The sequence below is a fragment of the Urocitellus parryii genome, chromosome 5 (assembly GCF_045843805.1).
Source record: "Urocitellus parryii isolate mUroPar1 chromosome 5, mUroPar1.hap1, whole genome shotgun sequence".
In the NCBI taxonomy this organism is placed as follows: Eukaryota; Metazoa; Chordata; class Mammalia; order Rodentia; family Sciuridae; genus Urocitellus; species Urocitellus parryii.
In genome coordinates this window covers 14,299,613-14,324,446 of record NC_135535.1, presented here as the reverse complement: position 1 = coordinate 14,324,446, position 24,834 = coordinate 14,299,613, and the positions used below count along the sequence as shown (strand labels likewise).

The following is a 24,834-nucleotide window of genomic DNA, read 5'->3' as shown; positions in this document are numbered from 1 at the left end:
AGAGCTCCTACTCAAATTGTGGGCTGGGCACTGTGGCTTTCTTCCAAGGGACACGATATCAAAGGGAGAATAAAAGAGTAACTCTACAGCGAGAAGCTAAATGACAGGGATGACACCAGTGAGGAGTCCCGTGGATGGGTGCACTGCGGATATGCTGTGCTAAGAGTGGAACTTCACCTCTGAGGTCTTCCTCCCAGGAACACATGACCTCAGTCTAATCACGTGACGAGCATCCGACAAATCCCAATGGAGTGACACTTTGCAAGACACCTGACCAATACTCCTCAAAACCGTCAAGGTCACAAAAAACAAGGAAAGTCTAAGAAACTGTCACGACAAAGAAGAGCCTGAGTCTGATGTTGGAATCTAATGTGCTGCCCCGGAGGATGGGATCCTCCTGGAATAGAACAGGGACATTACCTAAAAAGAGGAAACCTCAATGGAGTGTGGACTTTTAAAAAATGCATCAATACTGGCCGAGGTTGTGGCTCAGCGGTAGAGCGCTTGCGCAGCAAGTGCGGGGGCCCTGGGTTCCATCCTCAGCACCACATAACAATAAGTAAACAAAATAAAGGTATTTGTCCATCTACAACTTGAAAAAAAATTTAAAAAATGCATCAATACTGATGGATTGTGACACATACTAATCTGTTAATAGGCAAAAATAGATCGTGTAGGATATTGAAACTGAAGCTGTTTTAAAGTGAAAGTTGATTAAAAACAAGCAAATGAACAAACACTTGAAGGGAGCCAATGAGTGGATTCCCACAGGAAAGCAGGAGTGTTCTAGTAGTATTCTATGAAGTGGTCCATTTTTTTAAAAAAGGAAATTTAAGTTTCTGAACTCTTGGAAAGTTTCGGTGTCTGTAGCTTGTAGACACTTTTAATGAAGGCAGCATCCTGCCAAAATATATATATGAAAAAATCCTCAGGGAATGTTCTGGTTTGAATATGAGGTGTCCCCCCAAAGCTCCCGTTAATGCAGGGATGTTCAAAGGTGAGATGATTAGACTATGAGAGCTGTAACCTAGTCGTCCATCCTGGTTTGAATGGGCTGACTGGGTGGTAACTGTAGGCAGGTGGGGCATGGCTGGAGGAGGTGGGTCACTGGGGCCTGCCCTGGAAGGCGGCTACATCTGCCCTTTGGTCCCCTCTCTCTGTTGCCACAGGGGAGCAGGGTCCCCTTCCTCCACTGGGCCCTCCTCACCTCATGTACTGCCTCACCTTGACCTAGAGCAACGGAATCTGAGCCCTCTGAAATGGACAGCCCCAAACAAACTTTTCTTCCTCTAAGTTGTTCTTGTCAGGTATTGTGGTCACAGCAACACAAAAGGCGACGAAAACAGGAAGGGTGGTAGCTGAAGGAGGATATCTAAGGTTCTCTTGGAACTTTGGGGGTTGGAGGACTGCTCCTTCATCCACTTCAAACCTTGGCAATGCCGTGGGGGTGCTGTGCTGGTTCTCTTCAGGATCCTTCCACACTCCTGTGGTGGCACCACCTCTGCCACTGACATTGGTAGTTACACCCCGCAGGGCAAAAAGGATTCTGACCAAGATGCCAGGTGTGTTAGTTTTTTTATTGTCACCCTAACAAATGATTACAAACTCAGTGACTTACAAAAAAACAATAATGTATTATTTCTTTAAGCTGTTACAACACAGCTGTCTGACATATTCTTGTTACTGTTGCCCTTTTTACGAGTGGTAACTGATGAAGGTTTACATAGTCCTCAGGGGTGGACTGGCCTCCAAAGATGGCCACCACATTAGCCTTGCACTGTTTTCTCCGAGTGTTATTTCAGAGAGAAATACTTTCATCCACTGTTGTGTGGGTCTGTTAGAGCAACTGAAGCTATTCCTAATATACCTCCTGAGCATAGTCATTTTCCACATTTTTTTAAAATTTCTACCTCTGCCACATCTTCTCTATGCATGATTGCTGCACCCCATCATTCCATGAATTCCTTTCTTCTCTCAGGTACCAAAAGAGTCTCCTGAGATGATTTCTAATCCAGTGGTTATTAAAGTGACTTTGCCTCTCACAGGATATTTGGCAGTGCTATGATACATCTTTGGTTCTTACAACTGGGGAAGGAAAGGGTTCTACTGGCGTTTTGTGGATAAAGACCAGAGATGCTGATAAACATCCTACAATGTACATAACAGTTTCCCAGAACAAAGACTTATATGGCCCAAAAGATCAATATTGTTGAGGTTGGGAAGCCCTAATCTAATCTACCACTCTCTACCACTGATATATTTTAGATGTGAGCATGTCCTTAGGGGTTCATGGCTTCCTATCCTCTTTTGAATAGCTTTCCCTAAACTTGGGTGAGTTCCAATATTATGAGTCCTGCCTCCCCAAGGAAGGAGTTCAGATTCTGAATCCCAGTTTCCTTTGTAGGCAAAGGTGTGGGACCCATATTTCCTTAGTCAGATGCCCCCCTATGAGTCTTCGATTTGGAAATGAGGTGGGAAAACACGATGATTTTGGAAACTTGGAATTTTATCAGTACAGGTGGCTACAAAAAACAAACAAGAAACACCTGTGGCAGCCATTCCTAGAAGCAGTGACAGCAATGTCCTTCAGCATGGGGTGGGGTGGCAGCAGCAATCTCAGTCATGGTAGTTTCCTCATGAGTTCTTCTGCATGGTTCTGAGCTTTGTTTATGGAAGATTAGCCCGGGCCACTAGTCCTCCCTAAAATTCCCTAAGCTATATATACAGTACCCTTCAGATATACCCCGTACCTGTGTAGTTGCCCAGAGTCAGCCTCTGTTGACCAGATCTATGGACCAAGATAATAAAGTCACCCCCTTACAAATCTCTATCAGCTTCTCATATAGTCTAGAATGTATCCTAAACCCTTTACATAGCCCAAGGCTTATTATTTGTTTATTTTTTTGGGGGTGGATGCATTCACTCTGTCATTCATTCTGGTCACACAGAGTCACTCTGGTCCTGCCACCTTTTCTCAATTTCATATTTCTTGCTATTAAAGAATCCTCCTGCAGAGCATCCCTCCTCGACGTATCTCAACCCCAGGTCTGTTTATCTGTATCATTAATGGGACACTTTACACGACTGCAAGAGTTGATTCACTCAATTGTGAACTGCATGGGCAGGACTCTGCCTACAGCACTTGGTATGTGATCTGTCACAAGCAGGCAATCAAGACGTTTAAGGAGTGAAGGGCAGGACACGGACAAGTGCTGCCACCTATGGAAGAAACTTTTAAAATTTTTTTAGTTGTAATTGGATGCAATTTTTAAATTTTATTTATTTATTTTTATGTGTTGTTGAGGATCCAACCCAGGGCCTCCAAGGTGCTAGGCGAGCCCTCCCAGCCCCTATTGGAAGAAACTTTATTCAATTCTTATGAAGACTTGGACAATGGTTCTGAGAACACGGATGAAATTTGATAATCTCTCTCATCTAAGTTGACCCTCTAAGTGTAGCCAGACTCCAGGATGGCCCCCAGTGATCCCATCTATGGCTAATCATGCCTTTGGCTTGATCCTCTCACACTGAAGGGCTGATTTGGCTATGACAGAAGCAATGGTGACTTGAGGCTAGCCCATAAAAGACATTGTGGCTTTTGTCTTGGTTTCTCTCGTGGGTCACTTGCTCTGAGGGAAGCCAGCTGCCATGCTCTAGGGACACTCAAACAGCCATCTGGGGTGATGCATGTGGTGAAAACAGGTCTCCGGCCAACAGTCCTGTGAGCGAGGCATCTCAGAAGCTGATCCTGCGGCCCAAGTTCCAAATCTCAGATGACAGCAGCCCTGGCCTACATCTTCACCGTAATCGCACGAGACCTGGAGACAGCACTAGACAGCCACACCACCCCCAAATTCCTGAACTACAGAACCCGTGGGACAACAAACGTTTGCTGCTTCGAGCTAGTAAGATCTGGGAGGCGACTGTCAAGCAGCAACAGATGACTAACGCACGGTCCAACCGGAGCAGCGACCACGGTGTTTTACGTCCTGCAACAGGACACACCCGGAGCTGCACTCAACCTCACGCTTCTGAGAGCAGCGCCACGAGACACGGGGTAGGACCTGGTCCTCGGGGACTGGTGAGCGGTGCAGACCGCAGCATCCTTTCCGGCGCCAACGTCCCTCCAGCCACAGCGCAGCAGAAGCTGGCGGACGGTCCCTAGCTGCGGCGGACTCTGCGCCTGCGCAGTGCGCTTCGCGGCCCAGACAGCGTCGTCGCGCTCCGAGCCATCGATCGCCGGGGCCCCGCGGCAGGCTGGCGGCGCGGGCTCCAGGGGGCGCCCTGCCTGGAGCGGCTGAGAGCGGACGTTCCAGAGACGCGGCGGGAGGAGCGGCCTGCGCCCGCTGCACCTGAGCACCCCCAGTCAGCGGCGGCGATCGCCGCCGCCCAAAGCCCCGCGGCCGAAGCGGGACCGCCGCCGCCATGAAGCTGCGAGTGCGGCTTGAGAAGCGGACCCGGCCGCTGGACGTGCCCGAGGCGGAGCCGACGCTGGGGCAGCTGCGCGCGCACCTGAGCCAGGCCCTGCTGCCCACCTTGGGGTACAGGTAGGGAGTAGCGCGGGGCGGGCGTGGCCGGGCGGCCCGCGGGCGCGGGACCGGGCGGTCACGTGGGGGCTGGCTCTCGGGGCGTCGCCGCCCGGGGGACCCGTGACTGTGACGCGCGAGGCCGGCGGGGCGCTGGGCCGCTGCGCGCCAGGCCGCTCGGGGACCATGGCCCAGCCTCCCGGGGGCGCCGGTCCCCTCCCGGGTGAGTAGCCGGCGGCGTCCGCGGAGCGGAACCGGGAGCGGGACCGCACGTCGTGCACGCGGCTGGCGGGACTCGAGGCTGGAAGCGGGCGCGCTCGCCACCCTCCCGTTAGCCCGAGTCCTCCTGAGCTGCTGGAGTAGTTCCGTGGGAAAGTTCGCAAAGTTCTGCGCCCAAAGTGAACAGTCCGGTCCCCGTCGATGCCGCCCGGCGCTTGTCCCCCGCTGCAGGGCGACGGCAGTGTTAAGCCTGTTGAGTGCGCAGGTGCCGCTTCGGCGGGCTCTGACTCTCCCCCTGCACTTTAGCCAGGGAAGGTGCAGGTGGGATTCAGGTCTGTGAGCTTTCCTGGGCGTGATGCACTTTTTTTTTTTTTTTCCTCCTCCTAACATGGAGGTAAACGTTGGCCTTGACCCCGGAGAACTGGAAATTTGGGGCCGAGAGGTTGAGAAAGATCAAAAAATGGTCATGAACTTCATGGGGTTGAAGATGAAGCTGCTTTGTGTCCTTGGAGGATAGGTCTGGGAATAATAATCTGGGGGTAGAGAGGACGATGTAAGGATGGCCTCTCTTCAAATACAGAACTTGTGAATTTGAAATTTTATTGTGCCCAGAAAAAAAATATTCGCTGGGGCTTTTTAGGCGAATTTTTCAAAAGAAAACCTTTTGAAGAGTATAAAAACCTTTTATAAGAGTTGTACAGACTTGCACTTTAGTTGTAGGGGGTTTAGTAAAATGAGGCCACATTATGGATTTCTCATCCTTTTAATTTTTTCAGATTAAAAAGATTGAAAAAAGACAAAAAAATAAGGTATTATCATAACTCCTTTGAAACATTATAGTAAATGATATGTTTATTGCTACTGCTTGGGGTCAAGCCTAAGTGTATGTGCTGGCATCATTACCCCACCAAGCATTTTTGAAGATCTCTTGAAGGGGTGTGTGTGTGTGTACATACATGTATATGTATAGATATACATGTTTTGTTATTTTTTTAAATAGGCAGGATAGCCTTAAAAGGATGTGTAACCTAAAAGGATATGACTGCTTGCACAAGAACCCAAGTTAGTTTCTCTTTCAGGTTTGTTTTTGCAGTTGAGGCTGGTTACCTGCCAGGAATTTAAGTTTCAGTTTGTGAAACTAAATTTATTGTTTTGAAAGTATTCATTTGTTAATAATGTATTCATTTGATAAAAATATGACATGATTATTTTAAAGTGTCTTTACTGAGCAAGTGGGCTCAGAATTACTATAAAATATTTTTTAAAAGCCTGGAGTTTCTAGAGTTTCATTTTTCTGCTAAAGTTAACCCCCTGCCTCAGTTTTAGAAAATAGAATCTTGGAAAACTACATATAACTTTAGCAGTAGTTCTTCCCTTTTTCTAGAGTGGGAAGGAAAGTTGACATTTTTATTAGGCAAACCATTTTCTACAAATAGGTATTTAAATGTACATTGTACTGGATACTGCTTGTAAAAAAAAAAACTCACCCTTTTGCAGTGACTAATGCAACACATTATTCATTTGAGGTGTTTTTTTTTTTTTGTCAAAGTTGGAATGGTGTTTCATGGGCAGCTTGCAGATTTTCAACTTTTTGTTTATTAAAGCATTTAGAAAAAGCAGAGCCACTTGTGTTTTAATGAACAGGAATAGTTTCTACTTTAGTAATTTCTCTATCAAGATGCTCTAATTGGTGAGAAGAAAATGTATATGAAAGAAAAAAATGAATTACTTTGGAGCAACTTTTCAACACATAGGATTTTAAGAAAAACATAGAACTTGATTTTCGGAGGAGTACATCTTCTGTTAACCTCTCCAAAAATTAATCAAAATATCATTGCTAAGTGTAAATGTCTTATAAAATGTTTTATAATGCTTTGGTAATTATGCCTCACCACTATGTGATAAAAAACAATGGTATTCTTCCCAGGTCTAACAGTTCATTATGCAGAATGGAGAGGTGTTCATTGCTTTGTGCTTAAAGTTCTTAATCTTGTGTAATAGTGGTTTTTGGGTTTGTGCTGTATTCCATATGAAAAGACTTTTTTGCTGATTATCAGTAGGAAGGGTGAACCTTGTCTTTATTTAAAAAAAAATATATATATATATACATTTAGTTGTAGTTGGACAAAATACCTTTTTTTAAAAATTTATTTTTATGTGGTGCTGAGGGTTAAACCCAGTGCCTCACATGTGCTAGGCAAGTGCTCCACCATTGAGCCAGAACCCCAGCCCTGAACCTGTACTTTATATCAGTAGAAGGATGGATTTGTAACCAGTTATTTACTTACATTCATCTAACTTTTTGTGGTTATGAACATTTGGGGCATGGTTTGGTATTTTGGTATCAATGTAAGCATATTGTTCTGTAAGCACATTGAATAGGCAGCCATAATTTTATCATCATCCCAGTCTTCCAAACTCATATTTGGTGGTGTGTCCATTCCATAAATACTTTATTTGCCAAGAGCTGGACGTAAATTTCAAACCAGATACAGGAGATCCCTGATCTGGATCCTTTTTGGTTCATAAGCATGGTGATTGGGTGTTCATGCTGTTGTGTGAGATGTGCCTCCCTCTAAGCCTGTTAACCCGTCTGACATGGAAAAAAAAAAAAAAAAAAGATCCCTGATCTTCTGAAACTTAAATTCTAGTGGTAGGTGTGGAGAAGACAGAAGATAGACAAGTAAAGGCCTTGTTTTTATACAGTGGTGTTGCAGTAAAAATAAAACTTGAGAATGAAATAGAGAGTGCTGTAGACTGGGTGGAAGGCTTTTCTGAAGTGACCTTTGAGCTGAGCCCTTAGTGATGAGAAGGAGTCAGTCATTTTAAGATCTGGAAAAGCTAACCAGAGGCCCAAAGGCTGCAGTGAGTTGATCTACTCTTCTGAGTGGCTGAGTGGAATCTCGTGACAGAGCCCAGTGAGAGAGAGAATGAATGGCACAGGTGTGGTTTGGGGGAGGGGTTGGGTTTTGGAAGCCATGGTGAGGATTCCATTCAAGTTCAGGTCAGAACCATTGGAGGGTTTTAAGCAGAGGAATGATGTGATCTCATTTATGTTTTAGAAAGAGTATTTCATTGAATTTATTTGTAGTCAATTGTAAGACACATTGCTTTATTTAACATTAGGGGGAAAATGCTGTGAATTAAACTAGTATGTCAGTGCTTTTGAGAAGCATCCCAATTTCAAAGATATCAAAATATAAAAAACTATGTATTTTAGAATTGTTGAAAACATGTTTTGATGATAGGGAAGTAGGCTTAAGTTTTAGCCATTAGAAATCTATAACCTAGAGTCATGCCGTGTACCTTATATATATTCCAGATGTATCATTTAGGGTGGTGGTAATAGGTAGCTCTTACTATCCTTATCCGTCTTTCTTGGCAGTTCTGATACCCGATTTGCAATTACATTGAACAACAAGGATGCCCTCACTGGAGATGAAGAGACCTTGGCTTCGTATGGGATTGTTTCTGGGGACTTGATATGTTTGATTCTTGAAGATGCCATGCCAGCACCTAATTTACCTTCATCCACAGATTCAGAGCATTCCTCACTCCAGAATAATGACCAACCCTCTTTGGCCGCCAGCTCCAGTCAGGCCAGCGTACCTGATGAACAACGGAATGATTCATTCCAAGGACAGGCAGCCCAATCTGATGTCTGGAATGACGACAGTATGGTGAGTATAAAAGACAAAGAGAATAAAGTAGTTGATAAGTCGTTGACGCCTCAGCTAACTTCTGTGCTAGTGGGTGTAGTTGGCATCGGACTGTTGCAAATCACGTTCTCATAGAACATTTTCTTTTTAACTTCTAATACCTGGACCAATGTTGGGCTGGCATTCTGAAGTACCTAGCTTTGCTCCAAGTATTTTGCTCAAGTACTTACTCCTTCAGATCAATTATCCTTTGGTTTCTGTCACTGTCTCTAAGCTTAGGGTGCCCAGTTTTTCTTCTCTGTTCTATTCCAAGGATATGTAATGTTCTGAATTAGGAAAATCATCTGTGTCCAGATATTTGGATATCAGTTTATTTTAGAAGAGTTATTTCTGCCTTATACAGGTAATCTGGGGGAATGAGTAAGGATATTTAGCTACGTACTTAAATTACATTTCTGAGTCTTTTTTTTTTTTTGCTGATAGAGTCATTCAGAGAAAACTTTAGTAGAAGGGCAATTCCCTTTAACTTCTGTGTACTTTTTAAAATAGTTCATTTTTATAGGATATGTGATAGTTACTACTTTCCCTTTGAAAATTTTTGACAAATTAATGTTGCCACAAGCTAGTAATTTCTTAAAATCACATTATTTTGTATTCTAAGGTTTGTATAGGGTAACTGTAAAATTGTAGCAAGAAAACTGAGCTTGATGCTTTAAGTCCTTGAAGCAGTATAATCTACTAAGTAAATGTGGAAGGGAACATTAAAAAGGGAAGTAACACAGATGAGTAAAACTTGAAACCAAAGGAGGTGAATTTTATAAATTAATATAAATTAATTCCTCAGTTCATTGCATTTGGTCATTCATCCAGTACCTGATCTTTAATGAGAAACGGGGATAATACGTATCAGAGTTGAATGCTGTTCTAATGCAGTTTGGTTACTGCTTTCTGTGTCTTGTGAATAATCTGTGGCAAAATGGTCTGTGTAGAGTGGTGTCAGTGTTTTCTTCATGTCCACCCATGGGAAGGACATGATAAACACTCCTATCAGAATGGCTCAGAGGATGGCAGTTAGGAGTGAGGAGTTAGGAGTCATGTTGATAAGCCCATGGGGAATTCAGATCTCTCACATGTAGTTTTCAGCTTAGTGTAACCCTTTGTTAATTTTCCAAATATATTCTGTCTCACTGTACTGTGAGTAGTAAGTGGCCCAAAGTTAGACATTATGTTAAAAATAAGCTCTTATTTTTCATAATTTAGCTTCATGTTAAGTGGTTTCTGTTTGCTCAAAAAGAAAGAAAAAAAATCCCAGACATGGTTTTGTGCATATGTTTTATGTAGAGAGTGTGAATTATCATTGGCCTCTGGGCTTCAGCAAGTGGATTTGGATCGTTCCACAGTAGGGCTTAGATCCTCAGAGATTTTGGAATAATGGCTGTCACTCTGGCTCCTTATATTCCTCCAGTCTTTCACTCACACTATGCCCTTTAATGCAAATGTAAACTGAAGAAGAAGAAATCTTATTTGCATTTAGAATTGAGCACAAGCCTAGGAAATGAGATTTCTGAACAGAATTTAATATGATAAATTGGTTTTATTGAAGTATGTATTGCATATAAGAGCCTTAGACGGTGAGTCTGGGGATGTGGGTTAGTATCAAATTTTTATTAGCTGGCTACCTTGATTGTGTTATATAATATTTCTGCATTATATCATCTATAAAAAGGCATTATCATCTGTCTTGCCTAAGTTATAGGATCATTGTAAGGCACAAATGAGAAAACACTTTGAAATAAAAAACATTATGCAGTTGTGAGATGTCATCCTCTAACATCTGTTTGACAGGCATTTATTGAGTATATTACTATGTGTCAGGTACTGTGTTGGGGTTACATAATGGGTGACTTGTGGTCTGATCCTAGAAGAAAGTGAATGTAGGATGGGTGAGGGAGCAGGGGATGAAGGGCCTTCTTTGCTAAAGAGTTTAGGAATTTTGATTTAATTTTTGTAGTCTTGCATTTCTCGGTGTGTCCTCTATGAAAAGCATGTTTTATGGGATTTTAAGTGTCACAGGGATATTGAGGAAGGACAGTGTGTCTTGATTAAATGTTACACATTGCTGTTATTTTTAGACTTCTGAGCTTTTATAATACTGATGTATTTTATGAATACGGTGAGTGAGGTTAGCTGACTGTAGCTTGGAGCATTTTCCATACTTATTTGATTGTGCACTGACTTTTTTCCTAAGAATGTCAAGGGGCACCAACTAAGGCATGATTGAGGGAAATTCTGGTGCCTGTTTTGGGGAAATACTGGTGAGTTTTAAACTGGGACATAGGACATGATTGGATTTTTAATGGCCAAGAAACTGGCAGCAGTGGGTAGAATGTACTAGAAGACAGAAGGTGGAGGCAGGAGGAAGCTGCTGGAAGTCAGGAGACAAGAATGAGAGGATGTTCCAGTGGGGTGGGAGGGGCAGCTCGTGGAGCCGCTCACAGTGAGTGTACTGTTTTGGGGTGGGTTAGTGAGGTGGAGGGAGGACTCAAGGATGACTTCTAGGGTGTCTTTGGCATGTCGGCCAGAATTATTGTAGTCACAGGACCTGGGGTGGAGGTTAGGTTCCAGGCTCACTTCTTCATGAGGGCTCCCTTAAAATGTCATCTGTTTCTAAACCCAGTGTTGTGCTTTGGCTTTGAGCCTAGGATGCACAGTGTACTGTATAAAGATAAGTATTTTGAATGAATTCTTTTTCCTTATCCTCTTCAGTCAGGGCCTAGTCAAGCCTTTGAAGCTGAGTCAACCCAAGATGTCATGGATATGGAGGAGGGCTCAGGCTTCTGTCCCTCAGAACCCATGCTCTGCAGCGAAGCCACGGAAGGGCAGGTGCCACATTCCTTAGAGACCTTGTACCAGTCAGCCAGTTGTTCTAATGCCAGCGATGCCTTGATAGTGTTGGTCCATCTCCTCATGTTGGAGTCAGGGTACATACCTCAGGTAGGTGCCACTAGCAGCACCCACACACCTTTGCGTCAGTAAACGTCACCAGGGCGTTGTAGTGTTCAGGCTTCTTTATTTAATGGGGTTGGATATTGAACATAATTGTCAAACACAGTGATAGGCATTCAGTAAATGTGCCCCTCCCTCTTTTCCTTCCTATTTTTTTTTGATTCTTCATTTCCTTTTTCAGTATTTAATATTGCAGAGGTAATGGTAACTATAGTTTAAAAGAGACAAAACATTTTGTATGATAATATGTAGATTAAGTGGGGCACTGAGTGTGGGTTGGGTGTGCCTAGACAGCTGGTTATTTTTTATGTTAATGGCTTTATGAAATGCCAGTAATTTAATATGACTGAGTTAGGAAGAGAGACATTGTTGTTATGTTGTAGTTGCTTATCTGTATTCTCTCATCCGTTTGTTAACCGATAAGCATCTACTGATGTCAGGTGCAGGCTTTGTCCCTGCTCTCTGATTGCTCATACAAGTGGGTGATCCCTATTTGCAAGTTGCTCAGAGTCTGCAAGTGGCAGAGGTAAGCAAGCATATAAACTATAATATGGTCTGGGTTAAGTTTTAGAGAGACATGATGTCTATGGGATGCCAGGGATCACAGAGGAAAACATTTTAAAGTAGAGCTTCTCAAACTTTAATGTGCTAAAGAATGTCTAGGATCCCATTAGAACACATATTCTGACTCAGTAAATCAAGGGTGGAGTTTGAGCTTGCATACTCCTGCACATGCCCAGGCTGCTGGCCCGTGGGCCACGTGGTGGGTTTCAAGGTGTGGTCATTCACAGACCCTTCACACACGTGGTGTGCTGTGTACTGGGCCAGGAATTAGGAAATCAAAATATTGAACACCCCTGTGCTCAAGTCCATAAGTAGATGAAAGAGATAAATAAAAGGAATTATAATATAAATAACAAATAAATTGAGAACATAATAAAACTATATAAAAATACAAACAGAATGTGAGGGAATGACAGGTGTTTTGAAAAGGGCTTTACAAAGAACGATATTTGAAGTTGGGATCTTGAATAATGCCTGCTTTGCTGAGGGGAGAAGTGTTTTTGAAGAAATTAACCCTTATTTCTATGATGTTATTTTACCTATTCAAACAAAAATTTTAATAGAAAGATGTTACAATATTCTGTTCTTCATTAATGGTAGGATTACTGATGGGGGGCACATTTTATTAAGGGAGCTGTAAGGAAGGCTCATTTTTAAACAAGTTAGGGGTCTTTTGGATCTTTAATTTTTTTGAAAGTAATGCATTTCTTCATTGTTCATTTTCCTTTTATTTCATTCCTCAGGGGACTGAAGCCAAAGCTGTGTCCATGCCAGAGAAGTGGAAGTCGAGCGGTGTGTACAGGCTGCAGTACACACACCCTCTCTGCGAGGGTGGCTCTGCGGCACTCACCTGCGTGCCTTTGGGAAACCTGGTCATCGTCAATGGTACCTGGATGGCACAGTCATGGTTGCTGGTTCATGAATTAAGTACAGGGCTTAGGAACTTAGGGTGTTTCTCTTCTGAGTCACTTCAGTGATTGGTGATCATGATGTAATTGAATCTCTCAGCTTTCTTTAGTTTCTAGACCAACAACAACATGTGTCTGAGAGATTATAGAACCTGAGATTGATGTGTAGGCCAGCAGCCTTCAGTCTCGGGGCAGCCATGCTCTTTTGATACCTTCACCTTTGCTTTGGGAGCAGCTGTGATAACAGGAGTAAGATGAGTCATATGAATTCTTCCAAGAATATTTTTCTTTTTTTATGCTTGTCGCATATGGCTTTACTTTATATTTTTAATGAAAGTTTTGAACTAGGATGGTGAGATTTGGCTGAGGCCCCTCTTCACGCAGTTTGGCATCTGTGTGACCAGCAATGCATAGAAACACTGCTAAGGGTTCTGAGACCTTAGTGTGTATGTTTTTCCTTCCCTTTTCCCCATGAAAGTTATTCTGAATGAATAATTTTTAAAAAAATTCTCCTCTTTCATTGAGAAATCTCACTGAGAGACAGTACATTCCTTCTTGCATTTCATTTTAGCTCGCATGCCACACGGGTCCATACCGGCTTCCAGTGTTCTCTGGGATTGTCTCATTATCACACAATCTGGGGGTTCATTTGAGTGACCAGGATTTTTTACTTTTATTCTGTTTTCTTTTTGAGGTTTGTCCTTTTAGCTGGTTAAGATGGCATGTAAGATTGGAATGACAGCATTTTTATTTGTTTTCCTGTGTTTGAAAAAATGTAGGCATTAGGATGACCATCAGCATTTTGTCAACAATTCTTCACAGTTGGCCTTCACAGTTGGCCTGTGGAGCTTTTGGTTTGACATTCTTACTTGAAGAGCGTCAGTAGCTTCTGCCTTTATCTAAATGTTGTGCTGTGCACATCGCAGTTAAAGTTACCAAGTAGTTAATGTGAAATTGTAATTTTTGCCTCAGTTTCTTAAGAAAGCACTTAATGACATGCATATAATAACCTCTGATTTCTTAATTGATGATTAATTTCTTATTCCAATGTTTTGTGCCTTTACTGTTCTTGGCAATTGGCTACTTGAAGGCTTGTGTGGCTATTCCAGGCTTGGTACTTTGAAAAGGAACAGTGTCCTTAAGTCTCTCCTCACCCAGGGCAGCCTGCTTGGTGCACGTGTGTGTGAACACATCACTGGCTCTTTCATGATGTAGATGAAGTGCGCCTTTGTATGCACGATTAAAATTGAACCCTGTGGTGATGTCAAGAATATTGGTCCTTTGGGCCTAGAGTGTGATGATGCTGTGAAAACTAGCAGGATTCTTTTAATGAACAAGGATAGAACCATTGCCAAGGATTAAATTTTAAAAAAAGAAGAATGTTGTTTTTAGTGACTGCATTAGAAATAATGGTTTTATTGTGTTTGGCTTTCTCCTATTGACCTTGTTGCATATCTCTCAATTGCTAATGAGCGGCTGTTGGTGATTCTTAGTGGGCTGTATATAAAGATGCTTACTGTAGTTTTAAGAGGTGGTGTATGAGGGTGAATTCACTTCATGCAGGTTTACACTTTTGACCTTGCAGTGGGAGAAAGAAATAGGTGTAGAGCAGTTTGTTTTATATAATGTGTCCTTAGTGCTTGTGGGCAAGGAAATGCAGGCCTGTCCTAAAAAAGGAAGGCGATTGATAAAGTGACATTTAAAAATCGTATTTCTTTTGCTTATTTATAGCTACACTAAAAATCAACAGTGAAATTCGAAGTGTGAAAAGATTGCAGCTGCTGCCAGAGTCCTTTATTTGCACAGAGGAGCCAGGTGATGTAACTGTGACTTGACATGGGTAAAGCTTTGAGAAGTTCACTTTAGAAAAACCTAGAAAGATAATGTTCAAAATAAGCTAATCCCACAAAGCCAAAGGCTGAATGTTTTCTCTAATATGTGGATGCTAATTCACAATAAGGCGAGGGGGGGGGCGGCACTAGGGAAGTATAGTGTTACCTTAGATTAGGTAGAGGGAAGTGATGGGAGGGGAGGGGAGGGGAGGGGAGGGGATGTGGGGATAGGAAAGACAGTAGAATGAAACAGACTTATTACTGTATGTATATATGTGACTGCATGGCACATATGATTCTGCAACATGTACACTCAGAAAAATGAGCAATTGTATCCTATCTATGTATGATATATCAAGTGCATAAATGCATTCTGTTGTCATGTATAACTAATTAAAACAAATAAAAAAAATTTAAAATAAAAAGACTGAAACTTTTAAATGAGATTAAGATGACAGGAGATTGTTCATAATGTCTTTGGTTGAACATAGAACTTGGGCATTAGCTGAATTAAACATCTGATGTGAGATTAGACCAGTATTAACCTTTTTTTTTTTTCTTTTTTATTAACTCCCCTGAGGAGTGTTTGTAAATTTTTTTTCTCTTTTTCCTTAATTGCTGTCCTCCATTAAGCTTTAATACCACAAATATACCATGTATTTATACACTATGACCCTTTGGGGGTCACAAACCCTTATAGAGCTAGGGTATTGTTTGCTCTCCAGAACCAGGTTTAGTTCCCTTGGGGGCGATCTTGAATTAGATGCATGAACTAGACTGATGAATCTATAAAGGTGCCTTTCTATTAGAATCATAAAAACTTGAAATTCCTTGGCTGTATCACTATATTCATCTCTACCAGGGAGGACTTTGGTGTGGAAGAAGTACCCTACACTCTACAGTAATTTTTTTATGACGATTTGATAGGTCAGTAAACAGGTCTAGAGGAGATTAAGTTTCTTCACAGGTATAGACCTAATAAATAGGGGGATTTAGAATTTTTTTCTAAATTGGAATAGATACATCTGGCTGCTATCCTTTTAAAAACAGCTTCTGTAGAGAATCTAGCTCAGATTCTTCTTAATCTTATTTCCCTTATGGAAAAAGGAAATGGAGTCAGAAAGTTAATACCTTTATATAAGTTTATGGACTATTTCAATTAAGTATTTAAATTTTTTTTTTTAGTTGTAAGATGGGCGTAATGCCTTTATTTTTATTTGTTTTATTTTTATATGGTGCTGAGGATCGAACCCAGAGCCTCACCCATACTAGGCCAGTGTTCTACCACTGAGCCACAACCCCAGCCCCTAATTAAGTATTTTTAATAAGGTGCTTTTATGTTGGGTAGAGATTTGCTGTTTGGCAAGTCATTTTTAATGAGTTTTACTGTGGGTTATAGTGTAGACCCTGGTAACTTTCCATAAATACTGTTATTGGACCTTTTAAGTCCCTAATTATTTATAAGATAGGTTGCTAAAGGAAAACACTGAAAGAAAATCAGTTTCACCCTTGAGGAAAGGCCTTGAAACAAGCTTATTTTTAAAATGAGGTCTGGACATTAGATTTCAGACTTGATTGCAGGTTCACATGGCAAAGATTTAGAGTTTAACTGCATCTATTTCCTTGTGCTTGTGAATCAATTGATAAACAGCGTGTTGCTATAGATAGTGAAGTACATAGACATGGGTGGGAAGGGAGCAGGCAGGTGCTGTTGGTGTACTGTGCACTGTGTGTGGAGCTTTCCATTTTAACAACTCTTCCCAGGTAGTGGTGGTCTCTTCCTTAAAGAGGTGAGAGTTTGATAGGTAGGTAATTTGTTCCAAGTTGTACACTTGGTAAATGGCAGAAGTAGAGTGGGAACCTCGGGGCAGTTTGGTGTGCTTCCACACCTTACTGTACTTGTGGATCCCCTGGGATCTTATTGAAATGCGGGTTCTGATTGGGCAGGGCTGACATTGCCTGGGTGATGCCAGTTCTGTGGGTCCATGGGGTAAGTTCTGTGGAGCTAGACACCCTTAGGTTTGTACTCTCCCTGCTCTGCCACTCACTGTGGCTGTGGACATGCTCATTGTACTTTGTTCTATTTTTAAAATGGGAATAATAGTATCTGTCTTTTTCTTAGGGGAGAATTGCTGATGTGAGAAAGGCTCAAAAAAATGCTTGGCACTGCTGATACCTAGTCATCATGGGATAAATACTGTTATTTTACTAAGCTCTGAGCTCCATCAGAGCAATTCCCTGCTGTGTGTCCAGGGTCCAGAACGGATTGGTGGACAGTCTGGAAATCCCTGCTTTATGTGTGAATCTCACACAGCAGTGTTCTCTGTGGTCATAGCCTAGGAGCTAGTGGGCTGGGCACAGCTCTGGTGATTTGATTTGGGAATTTTAGCTTTACCTCTACGATCTATTTTAATCAGTCATGCACTCATCAGTCATGCCTCTTTCTCAACTAGGGACTTTGGTTGCTGTTTATCTGTAGGAATTACTTATGAATATTGTTTACCACCTTGATTTGGTAGATACAGAAGACAGACGTCATTTCAAGTTTTTCCACTTGAAAACACTTTTTGTGTTTTGATTTTTATTTTCTAAAAATCTTCTAGGGGAAAATGCAGCCAAAGTGTACAAAGACCTTCAGAAGCTGTCCCGCCTCTTCAAAGACCAGCTGGTGTACCCTCTTCTGGCTGTCACCAGGCAAGGTGAGGAGCGGTGAGGAGTCGCCCCAGTTTAAGGCTGGGAACAGCAGTCAGGGGACGTGGTATGCTTGGTGACTCTGATGTCTCCCTTATCTCTTTTCTCCTACTGAAAGTTTCTCTTAAGACTGGGCTTCAGTTTACTTCTTCAGTGGTATCACGTCCTTTGGGTGTGTTTTCGTAGCATTTTGTCTGTTTTCTTATTGTAGCTTTTTACAGTGTGTCGTAATTGTCTGTGTGATTTCTCTCCTTGTAAGGTTGTGAATGGAAAGTAGGGATAAGTCTTACTCACTTTGACATTCCATGGTTTAGCACAGATCCCCAAAAGTGTTCAGGAAACACAAATAATATTAATAAATAGCTTGTACATTGGGTCTAAGTTTTTTGTTTTTGTTTCTTAAGCCAACATTGACTGGGGACTCTGTCCAGCACTTTGTCAGATGTTTACAAGCTGGTGGATATTTAGTGCTAGTAACATTAAAGTAGATTTTATTACACTTGCTTTATGGATAACAGTATCGTGATTCTGTGAGATTTATAGTTCAGTCAAAAGCCTTGTTATTCATTTTCTCTTATTTGTGTTGCAGTAAAAAATATATTAAAACTCTTACTCACTTAAAGTGAGCATTTTTGTCAGTCGTGTGCATGTGGTGTGTGGTTTGCTTTCTCTCGAGGCGTGGTCTTTAGCCAGGACATGCTCTCCCTGGGGCAGTGGGAACAGCGAGCAGTGGCCCAACCCTGTGTGGGATCTTAAAGCTTTGGCCCAGAAATGAAGGGTCACTTCCGCTCACATATCACTGGACAGAGTAAGTTAAAAGGGGCCAAACCTGATAGTAGGGGCCCAAGGAAGTCTAATCACGGGTGGGAAGTTGTTGAGAACCAGCATACGATTTACCACAGTCCTTCAGCTGATAAAGAGTTTTGGACTTGCACAGATACATAAGCTTTATGTACTATTTATATGTTGAGAAATAAATATTTTTGATTTCAAGCTGCATGGTGCCCTGGCTATTATTTTCTTCTTTAGTTGGTAATGAGAGAAGGGGAGTGCCTTGAATTTGAAAACTCTTGTTTATTGGGTTTTTTGTTTTCTTTGCTAGTGCAGACTAGCATTGTAAATATTGCAGAGGAGCTAGTATAGGTTGAACATCCCCAGGTCTGAAAGTTGAAATCTGAAATACTCAAAAATTGGAAACAAGACCTTCAAAAGGTTTTGGATTTTGGATTTTTGGAATAGGGATGCTTGATTGGTGAAGTTTGTGCAAATATTCTAGGATCCAAAAAACTGAATTCTAAAACACTTCCAGTCCCAAGCATTTCAAATGAAAGATACTTGATTTGTAATTAAAAAAATCTTTTGACATTGGTACATATTCTTCTTTGTTTTCCTTTCTTGGCTTTGCTTCTGAATTTCTCTATCTTCCTTTTTCTTTAGCCTGCTAAATGTCAGATAATAGTTATTTCTAACTCTCGAGTGCTTGTGATATACCAAATGTTTTCTAAACATGGTGCTATTTATGCATTTAATTTTCACAACATGGTAAGGTAGGTGCTAGGTAATACTTCCAGCCCACTGTGCAGGAAATTGAGTTAGTTTCACATGTCCTGAGGCACAGAACTGGTAAAAGGCAGGGGTGGCGGGGGTGGCGGGGGTGGCTGGGGTGGAACATTTCTGAAAAGCCGGTGGGTTGTCCATTCACTGCAGCTGAGTAGAGGGATTTTATTGCAGTGAATATTGCTGGAGGCAGAATAAGCCAGTGGCAAGTATTTAGCAGTTGACCCTGTCATTTATTTAATCTGTATTAAAAAGTATATGTCTTTCTGCAAAATGTAAAGGGAGTGAGGAGCCTAGAGTTGTGTGAGTTCGTGGTAATAGAGTCAGGTGGGGTTAAAGATGTGTGTGGAGGATGCGTACTAGGATAATCGGGACTGTCTAGTCTGTCACTGCTTTAGAAAGGAACGGGTGGCAGCTTTTGTGTGGGGAAAACCTGGATGCCCTTGACTCAGTGTACCTGCTGCTTCTCTCTTCTCTTTTAGCCCTGAACCTTCCAGACGTGTTCGGGTTGGTGGTCCTCCCATTGGAACTGAAGCTGCGGATCTTCCGACTCCTGGATGTTCGCTCTGTGTTGTGTCTGTCTGCAGTCTGTCGGGACCTCTTTATTGCTTCAAGTGACCCGCTGCTGTGGAGGTGTCTGTACCTGCGAGACTTTCGAGGTGATTTCCGTGTGGCCCGGTTAGCTTAGGAAGAGGGTCTTTCTCTCTCTGGCTGTCAGGGCCAAGGGTACTTGGCTTTGCCAGATGATTTTTTTTTGAGTTGCGAATGATAAGGAACACCCTTAGTATAAAGAGATCCTAAGTCTTTGCCTGTGTTCCAGAAACTCTTTCCACTCATTTTTGTGTTCTCGGCAACACAAATAACACCTTAGACTCAGTGTATTATTTGAGGATAGAGAAGTGAAAGTAAGACAGGTTTGTTCTCTGACTTTTCTCTAAAGCCCCCCTCAGCGTCTTGGAAATGAGCTGCGCTTCTTACCCAGTCACTGGTTGAGTCCTGCTTGTAGTTAGGGAGCTGCTCACCATTGACACACTAGGGCAGTGCCAGGTCCATATGGTCACACTGAGGTGACCTGGTGATCATTTTGGTGGTGGCTATGACATTAGAATCTGTTTACCAGGTCAAGGCCGAAAGCCTGCTCGTGGCACTTCTTTCTGCTGCCTCTCAGTGTGTTACTGCATGTTGGTATCTTTCAAATTGTTTGGCCCTCGAGGGAGTCATGTTGTCAACTTAATGTCATTTACAGAAACACACGCACCAAAACAAAGCAAAGCCACAATAGAAAAATCAGTATTTTTTATAAACAGTATCTGTTTATAATAGAAATGGACTCCTATTTAGTTATGTTTTTGTAGGTGTAGTCTCTGTTGCAGTGCAAAATATATCTTTGGTTCATATAATAAAAATGGATGATAAGATTTAGCATGTCAGCAACTAAACATCTGGGGCTAGAAGCCTTTTTTTAAAAGCAGGATACCATGTGTAGTCATTTGGACTATTAAAATTTTTGGTTTTTTTCTTTTAAAACTTCAAAATGTGGGCAGTGTGCGTGCCCTGGTTTGTTCCTTTTCCTTCTCCCTGTCACCTACTCTTTTCCTTCTCTCTGTTACCTACTCTCCTGAATCTAAAGTCTAAAATGCTATTTTTGTCATAATTGTCAGCAAATGTCATTTTTAAAAGTTTTTAAAAATATTTTAATAAAAAAATAAAGACAAAGTGATGAGCACATCTGGAGTGGATAAGGATCGCAGGTTGTGACATGCAACAAAGGACAGACGTCCTTCCACGCAGACGTCCTTCCACGCGTGTTGCAGTCTGGGTTTCCAGGGGGATCCAGCTCTCTCATTTCCAGATTGTACTCACAGGCTCCTCCACCAGCTGCATGTCCCTGTGGGCAAGTGTTGCAGAGTTGGAGCCTTGACTCTGACTTCTGTGGTTGCAATAATTGGTAGAGAAGACATCGCCATCTTTAATCCAGACTCTTCCGTAGTCCTAAAGTTGGTTGGTATCTTCTGTCCTCATGTCACATATATTTATATATATAAGAATGAGAAAAATTCTTTAGAATGAAGAACTATTATTATAAGCACACAAAAAAGACCTTAATTGTGCTCATACTTTTGGTAGTTGAAATCATTTTTGTGGGTTGGGAGGAAATAATCTAACCCAAATATGGAAGAAAGCCTAAATCAGTTTGCCCTGCAGCAAAGAAAGAGGATTATGATACGAACCTTGTTTGGTGCAACAGGGGGAGCAGCTGGCACACCAGCTGGCACACCTGGATGAGGCTGGTGAGGACAGTGTGCATGTGACCGGTTGAAGGGTGGGGCGGCCACATGAGTCCTTGGAATCACAGTGGGAATTACCACAGTGCACTGGGCAGTGACAGCCCCCCCCCCCCAGTGCTATTGAGAAAGGGTTTGAATTAGTTTCAGGAAAGGAATGATGTGTTATGTAAATGTCCCGTGTTCCTCTTTATGCTAAATGGGTAAGTTTCAGTTTCTTTAGGACAAAAACAAATGATGTTTAATGTCAGATGAATGAAATGTTTTAATTCCTCATTTTTTGTTTTACTTTCTAGATAGTACTGTCAGAGCTCGAGACACAGATTGGAAAGAAGTAGGTATTTTTAAATATCAAGGCCAGTGTGCTTGACCCAGAAGTAACCAGTAAACTAATGCATCAAGAGTATATTTTCACTTTTATTATGATGTAATGAAACCTAGCTTCAAAAATGAAAACGTTTTCAACTTTTACTTTAGATGTAGTTCTTGTGTTCCTGTAATATTACAGAAAAGAATTTTTTTTTATAAAAAAAATATTTATTTTTTAGGTGTGGATGGACACAACACAATGCCTTTATTTATTTTTTTTATGTGGTGCCGAGGATCGAACCTGGGTCCCGTGCTAGGGGAGCACTCTACCACTGAGCCACAATCCCAGCCCCAGAAAAGAAATCTTAACAAAAAGCCTAAGATTGCTTTTATCTTTACATAAAACATTCTTGCTTTATTGCAAAAAAAAATTTGAGTTGTTGTCCTGGAATAACCTTAACCATTCAGCCAGTTAGCATAGTGTATTGTGCAAAGAACAAACGATATTGATATTGTTTTATTTGTGCGTGATTACTATAAAATACTTTGATAAGACTAATTATTATTATTATTCTCTATTCACCACTCATCGGTGGTGAATAGAGAAAAAAAAAATTCAGTGAAAGTTCTCAAATATGTACAAAACACAGTACTATTATTTAGGATATGTTCCATACTCGAAAATAGGCACTTATTTTCTATTTTAAGTGGAGATCCATTGGGGACATAATTTAGGTGAAAAAAATGAATTAAGTGCTGCCCCTCATCCTTCCAATACCTGACTTTATGTTTTGTGGCATGACATTTAAAACACATATTTAAATTTCCCATTTTCACAAAAAGCTAACCTACACTTGCGTATCAGCTGGGAGCTCTGAAAAGAGTGCCACTCACTTGCCCTCTTTGGATGTACTGTGACCTCAGATTAACCCAGTGGCTCAGTTGCAGTGGTGTTCAAGAGCAGAGCTCACTTGGCGCTGCCCTGTCTGCAGAGACACGTTGCCCCGGCTCTCCTGCGCACTGCTGTCTGCCTGGATGGTGTAGGAAGGAGGGTGGGGACGGGTGGACGCTGATCAACTTGACTGCTGGGGAAACATCTAAACCACTTACCATATCTTGTTCATTTTTTTTTTTTTTCCTGTAGTTATACAGGAAGAGGCACAAACAAAGAAAAGAAGCTCAGAGAGGGCGGCACGTGATGTTCCTGCCGTCTTCGCCCTACCCCATCCCATTCTATCCCAGTCCCTTGCACCCCTTCCATCCCAGCTCCCTGCTTCCTCCAGGAATCATCGGTGGTGAATACGACGAAAGACCAACACTGCCCTATGTCGGGGACCCTATCAATTCACTCATCCCGGGGCCCGGGGAGACACCTGGCCAGTTCCCTCCACTCAGACCACGTTTTGATCCAATTGGCCCACTTCCGGGACCAAACCCTATCTTGCCAGGGCGAGGGGGGCCCAATGACAGATTTCCCTTCAGGCCCAGTAGAGGTCGGTCACCTGACAGCCGGCTGTCATTCATGTGATGGTTTGCAATCTCACTCTGAGGCTGGACTGGTTTTGTTTATGTGTTTTAAAGCTGCAGATGCCGTCTCCCTGGGGTGCCGATCTCTAGTGCTGATTCTGAACATGTGGTGAGAGTTGCACTCCCAGAGCTTCTGTGGGTATTGACAGCTTCAGGGGTGGTGTGGCCTGAAGGCTGCTCTGTGGAAAGGTTGGCCACAGGAATAGTTGGCTGCTGATTTCCCTGCTCTGGATTCCTGTCTAGAATGGAGTTGTTATACTGATAATGTTGTGTAACAGATTAAAAAACCATCTAAGTTACATGACTATCTTGACTTCTTTTACAGAAAGATATAGAATAAACATTTAGAACAAGTGCACAGTGTTACTTGGATATTTTGAAAGTATCAAAGAACCTACTGAGTTAAGCAGATTATTATTGCAGGGAGTTTATATGTTTCTTTTCTTTTTATTTTTTTAAAATGGTCTTCCTTAAGTGAAAACTGAATTTATAAAATCAATAAAAGCAAAACTAGTTCTGTTAAATTTGGGCTGGGTGCGCGCTTTCCCTTTCTCTGTAGCTCTTTCAGGTTATGGTGGAACTTCTGGGCGCTGAAGCAGCCCTGGCTGAACACTGCTGGCTTCTGGGGATTCTTGGTACTGGAGCCTGCTGGAGCGAGGTTGTGGAGACTTCTCGCCCCTCGTGTTTTGAACACAGTAGCTTTATTTATCATCTAAGTAGATGACTTCTTTTTACCACAGTTATGCTTTGAGTTCTGATCAGCTACTTGCTTTTCAAAGATAGCCTCTTATTTAAAGAACATTTGAAGAATATTTGCTTTTACACAAAATTCAAGGTTTATTTTTCCTACAACGAGAAAAAGGCCAAGCACAAGTGACTTATCATATATATACAAACAACCATAGAAACATGCTATCGACACGGATTAAAATCTGAATCACAATAGGAATAAAACATGAATAGCATTTGCAGAAAATATTTAGGAATATTGCCAGTGTCTTCCTGCTTTTTAAAAAATCTGTTTTGCATATAAGGAGATGGCTTGGAATGTTATGTGCTGCAAGAATATTTTGAGTCATTTACAAGCGAAACCATTTTTTTTTTTTTTTTGCTACACATGTACATTGAGTCTTTTTCCATCACAGTGAAGAAAGTCCAGTCAATATGAATTTCTGAAAGCCACAGGACCTTTAGTAGCTTAATGTATGAAAGCGGATCAGGGCTGTGGACTTTTCTTTCTGTGGTATTTTGTAATATCTGAGGTACAGGTCAGTCTTTTTAAAATGAGTTTCTGCTAGATGCCATATGGCTTTTTTCGGGGGGGAGAGGGTCTTGGCTAAAAGGGTCACCCCGAAGCTTTCATGGGCCCAGATATATTCTAATGCTCTGTACGCCTCTTTGTGGCCATATAATGTTGAGTTCCACTGAAGAGATTCTGAGAGGGAGGGAAGTGGGCGTGGGAGCCGGTGATAACCAGAAGCACCGGTTTTCGGGATGCAGTCATTTTTGAGCAGTCCTCAAGAGTCCATGATGGTGCTGGTGACCGTGGGTACAGAAGCTCTTCCCTGCCTCTGCTCAGGCTCACTGGCAGGTGTCACAAACCCTCTCAGTTTAGAATTTTGCCCACAGGCCCTAAACCTCAATTTGCGCATCTTTTACAATAGTTCATTACATATTCTTAAAACAAATTTCAACATTTTTGCTCATGACAGTAGCTAAATTCACAGAAGCTTGTGAAACCCTACAATCCT

At 42.0% G+C, this 24,834-nt stretch overlaps 1 protein-coding gene and 1 pseudogene across 4 annotated transcripts; both read left to right on the top strand.

Moving 5' to 3' along the window:
• The first annotated feature begins 3,259 nt into the window (after positions 1–3,259).
• On the top strand, positions 3,260–23,557 carry Fbxo7 (F-box protein 7). 4 transcript variants are annotated; one of them, XM_026397865.2, is made up of 9 exons: positions 3,260–4,547; positions 8,131–8,425; positions 11,171–11,398; positions 12,718–12,859; positions 14,614–14,697; positions 17,318–17,413; positions 19,445–19,621; positions 21,544–21,581; positions 22,701–23,557. In XM_026397865.2, exons 1-9 carry the CDS (start codon positions 4,426–4,428, stop codon positions 23,082–23,084), a joined length of 1,566 nt encoding a protein of 521 aa, XP_026253650.2. In that variant the 5' UTR covers positions 3,260–4,425; the 3' UTR covers positions 23,085–23,557. The 4 variants fall into 4 exon arrangements, with proteins under 4 accessions (XP_026253650.2, XP_026253659.2, XP_026253674.2 ...); XM_026397874.2 differs by having other exon boundaries at positions 3,262–4,547; positions 8,335–8,425; XM_026397889.2 differs by lacking the exon at positions 3,260–4,547 and adding an exon at positions 4,646–4,749 and having other exon boundaries at positions 22,701–23,556.
• LOC113190024 (small nucleolar RNA U13) lies at positions 7,257–7,344 on the top strand (annotated as a pseudogene).
• Positions 23,558–24,834: the final 1,277 nt, after the last annotated feature.

Coding starts and splice junctions, on each gene's coding strand:
- Fbxo7 (XM_026397865.2), top strand. CDS start 4,426: ATGAAGCTGCGAGTGCGGCTTGAGAAGCGGACCCGGCCGCTGGACGTG. Junction 8,426..11,170: donor TCTGGAATGACGACAGTATG/GTGAGTATAAAA, acceptor TATCCTCTTCAG/TCAGGGCCTAGTCAAGCCTT. Junction 11,399..12,717: donor AGTCAGGGTACATACCTCAG/GTAGGTGCCACT, acceptor TTCATTCCTCAG/GGGACTGAAGCCAAAGCTGT.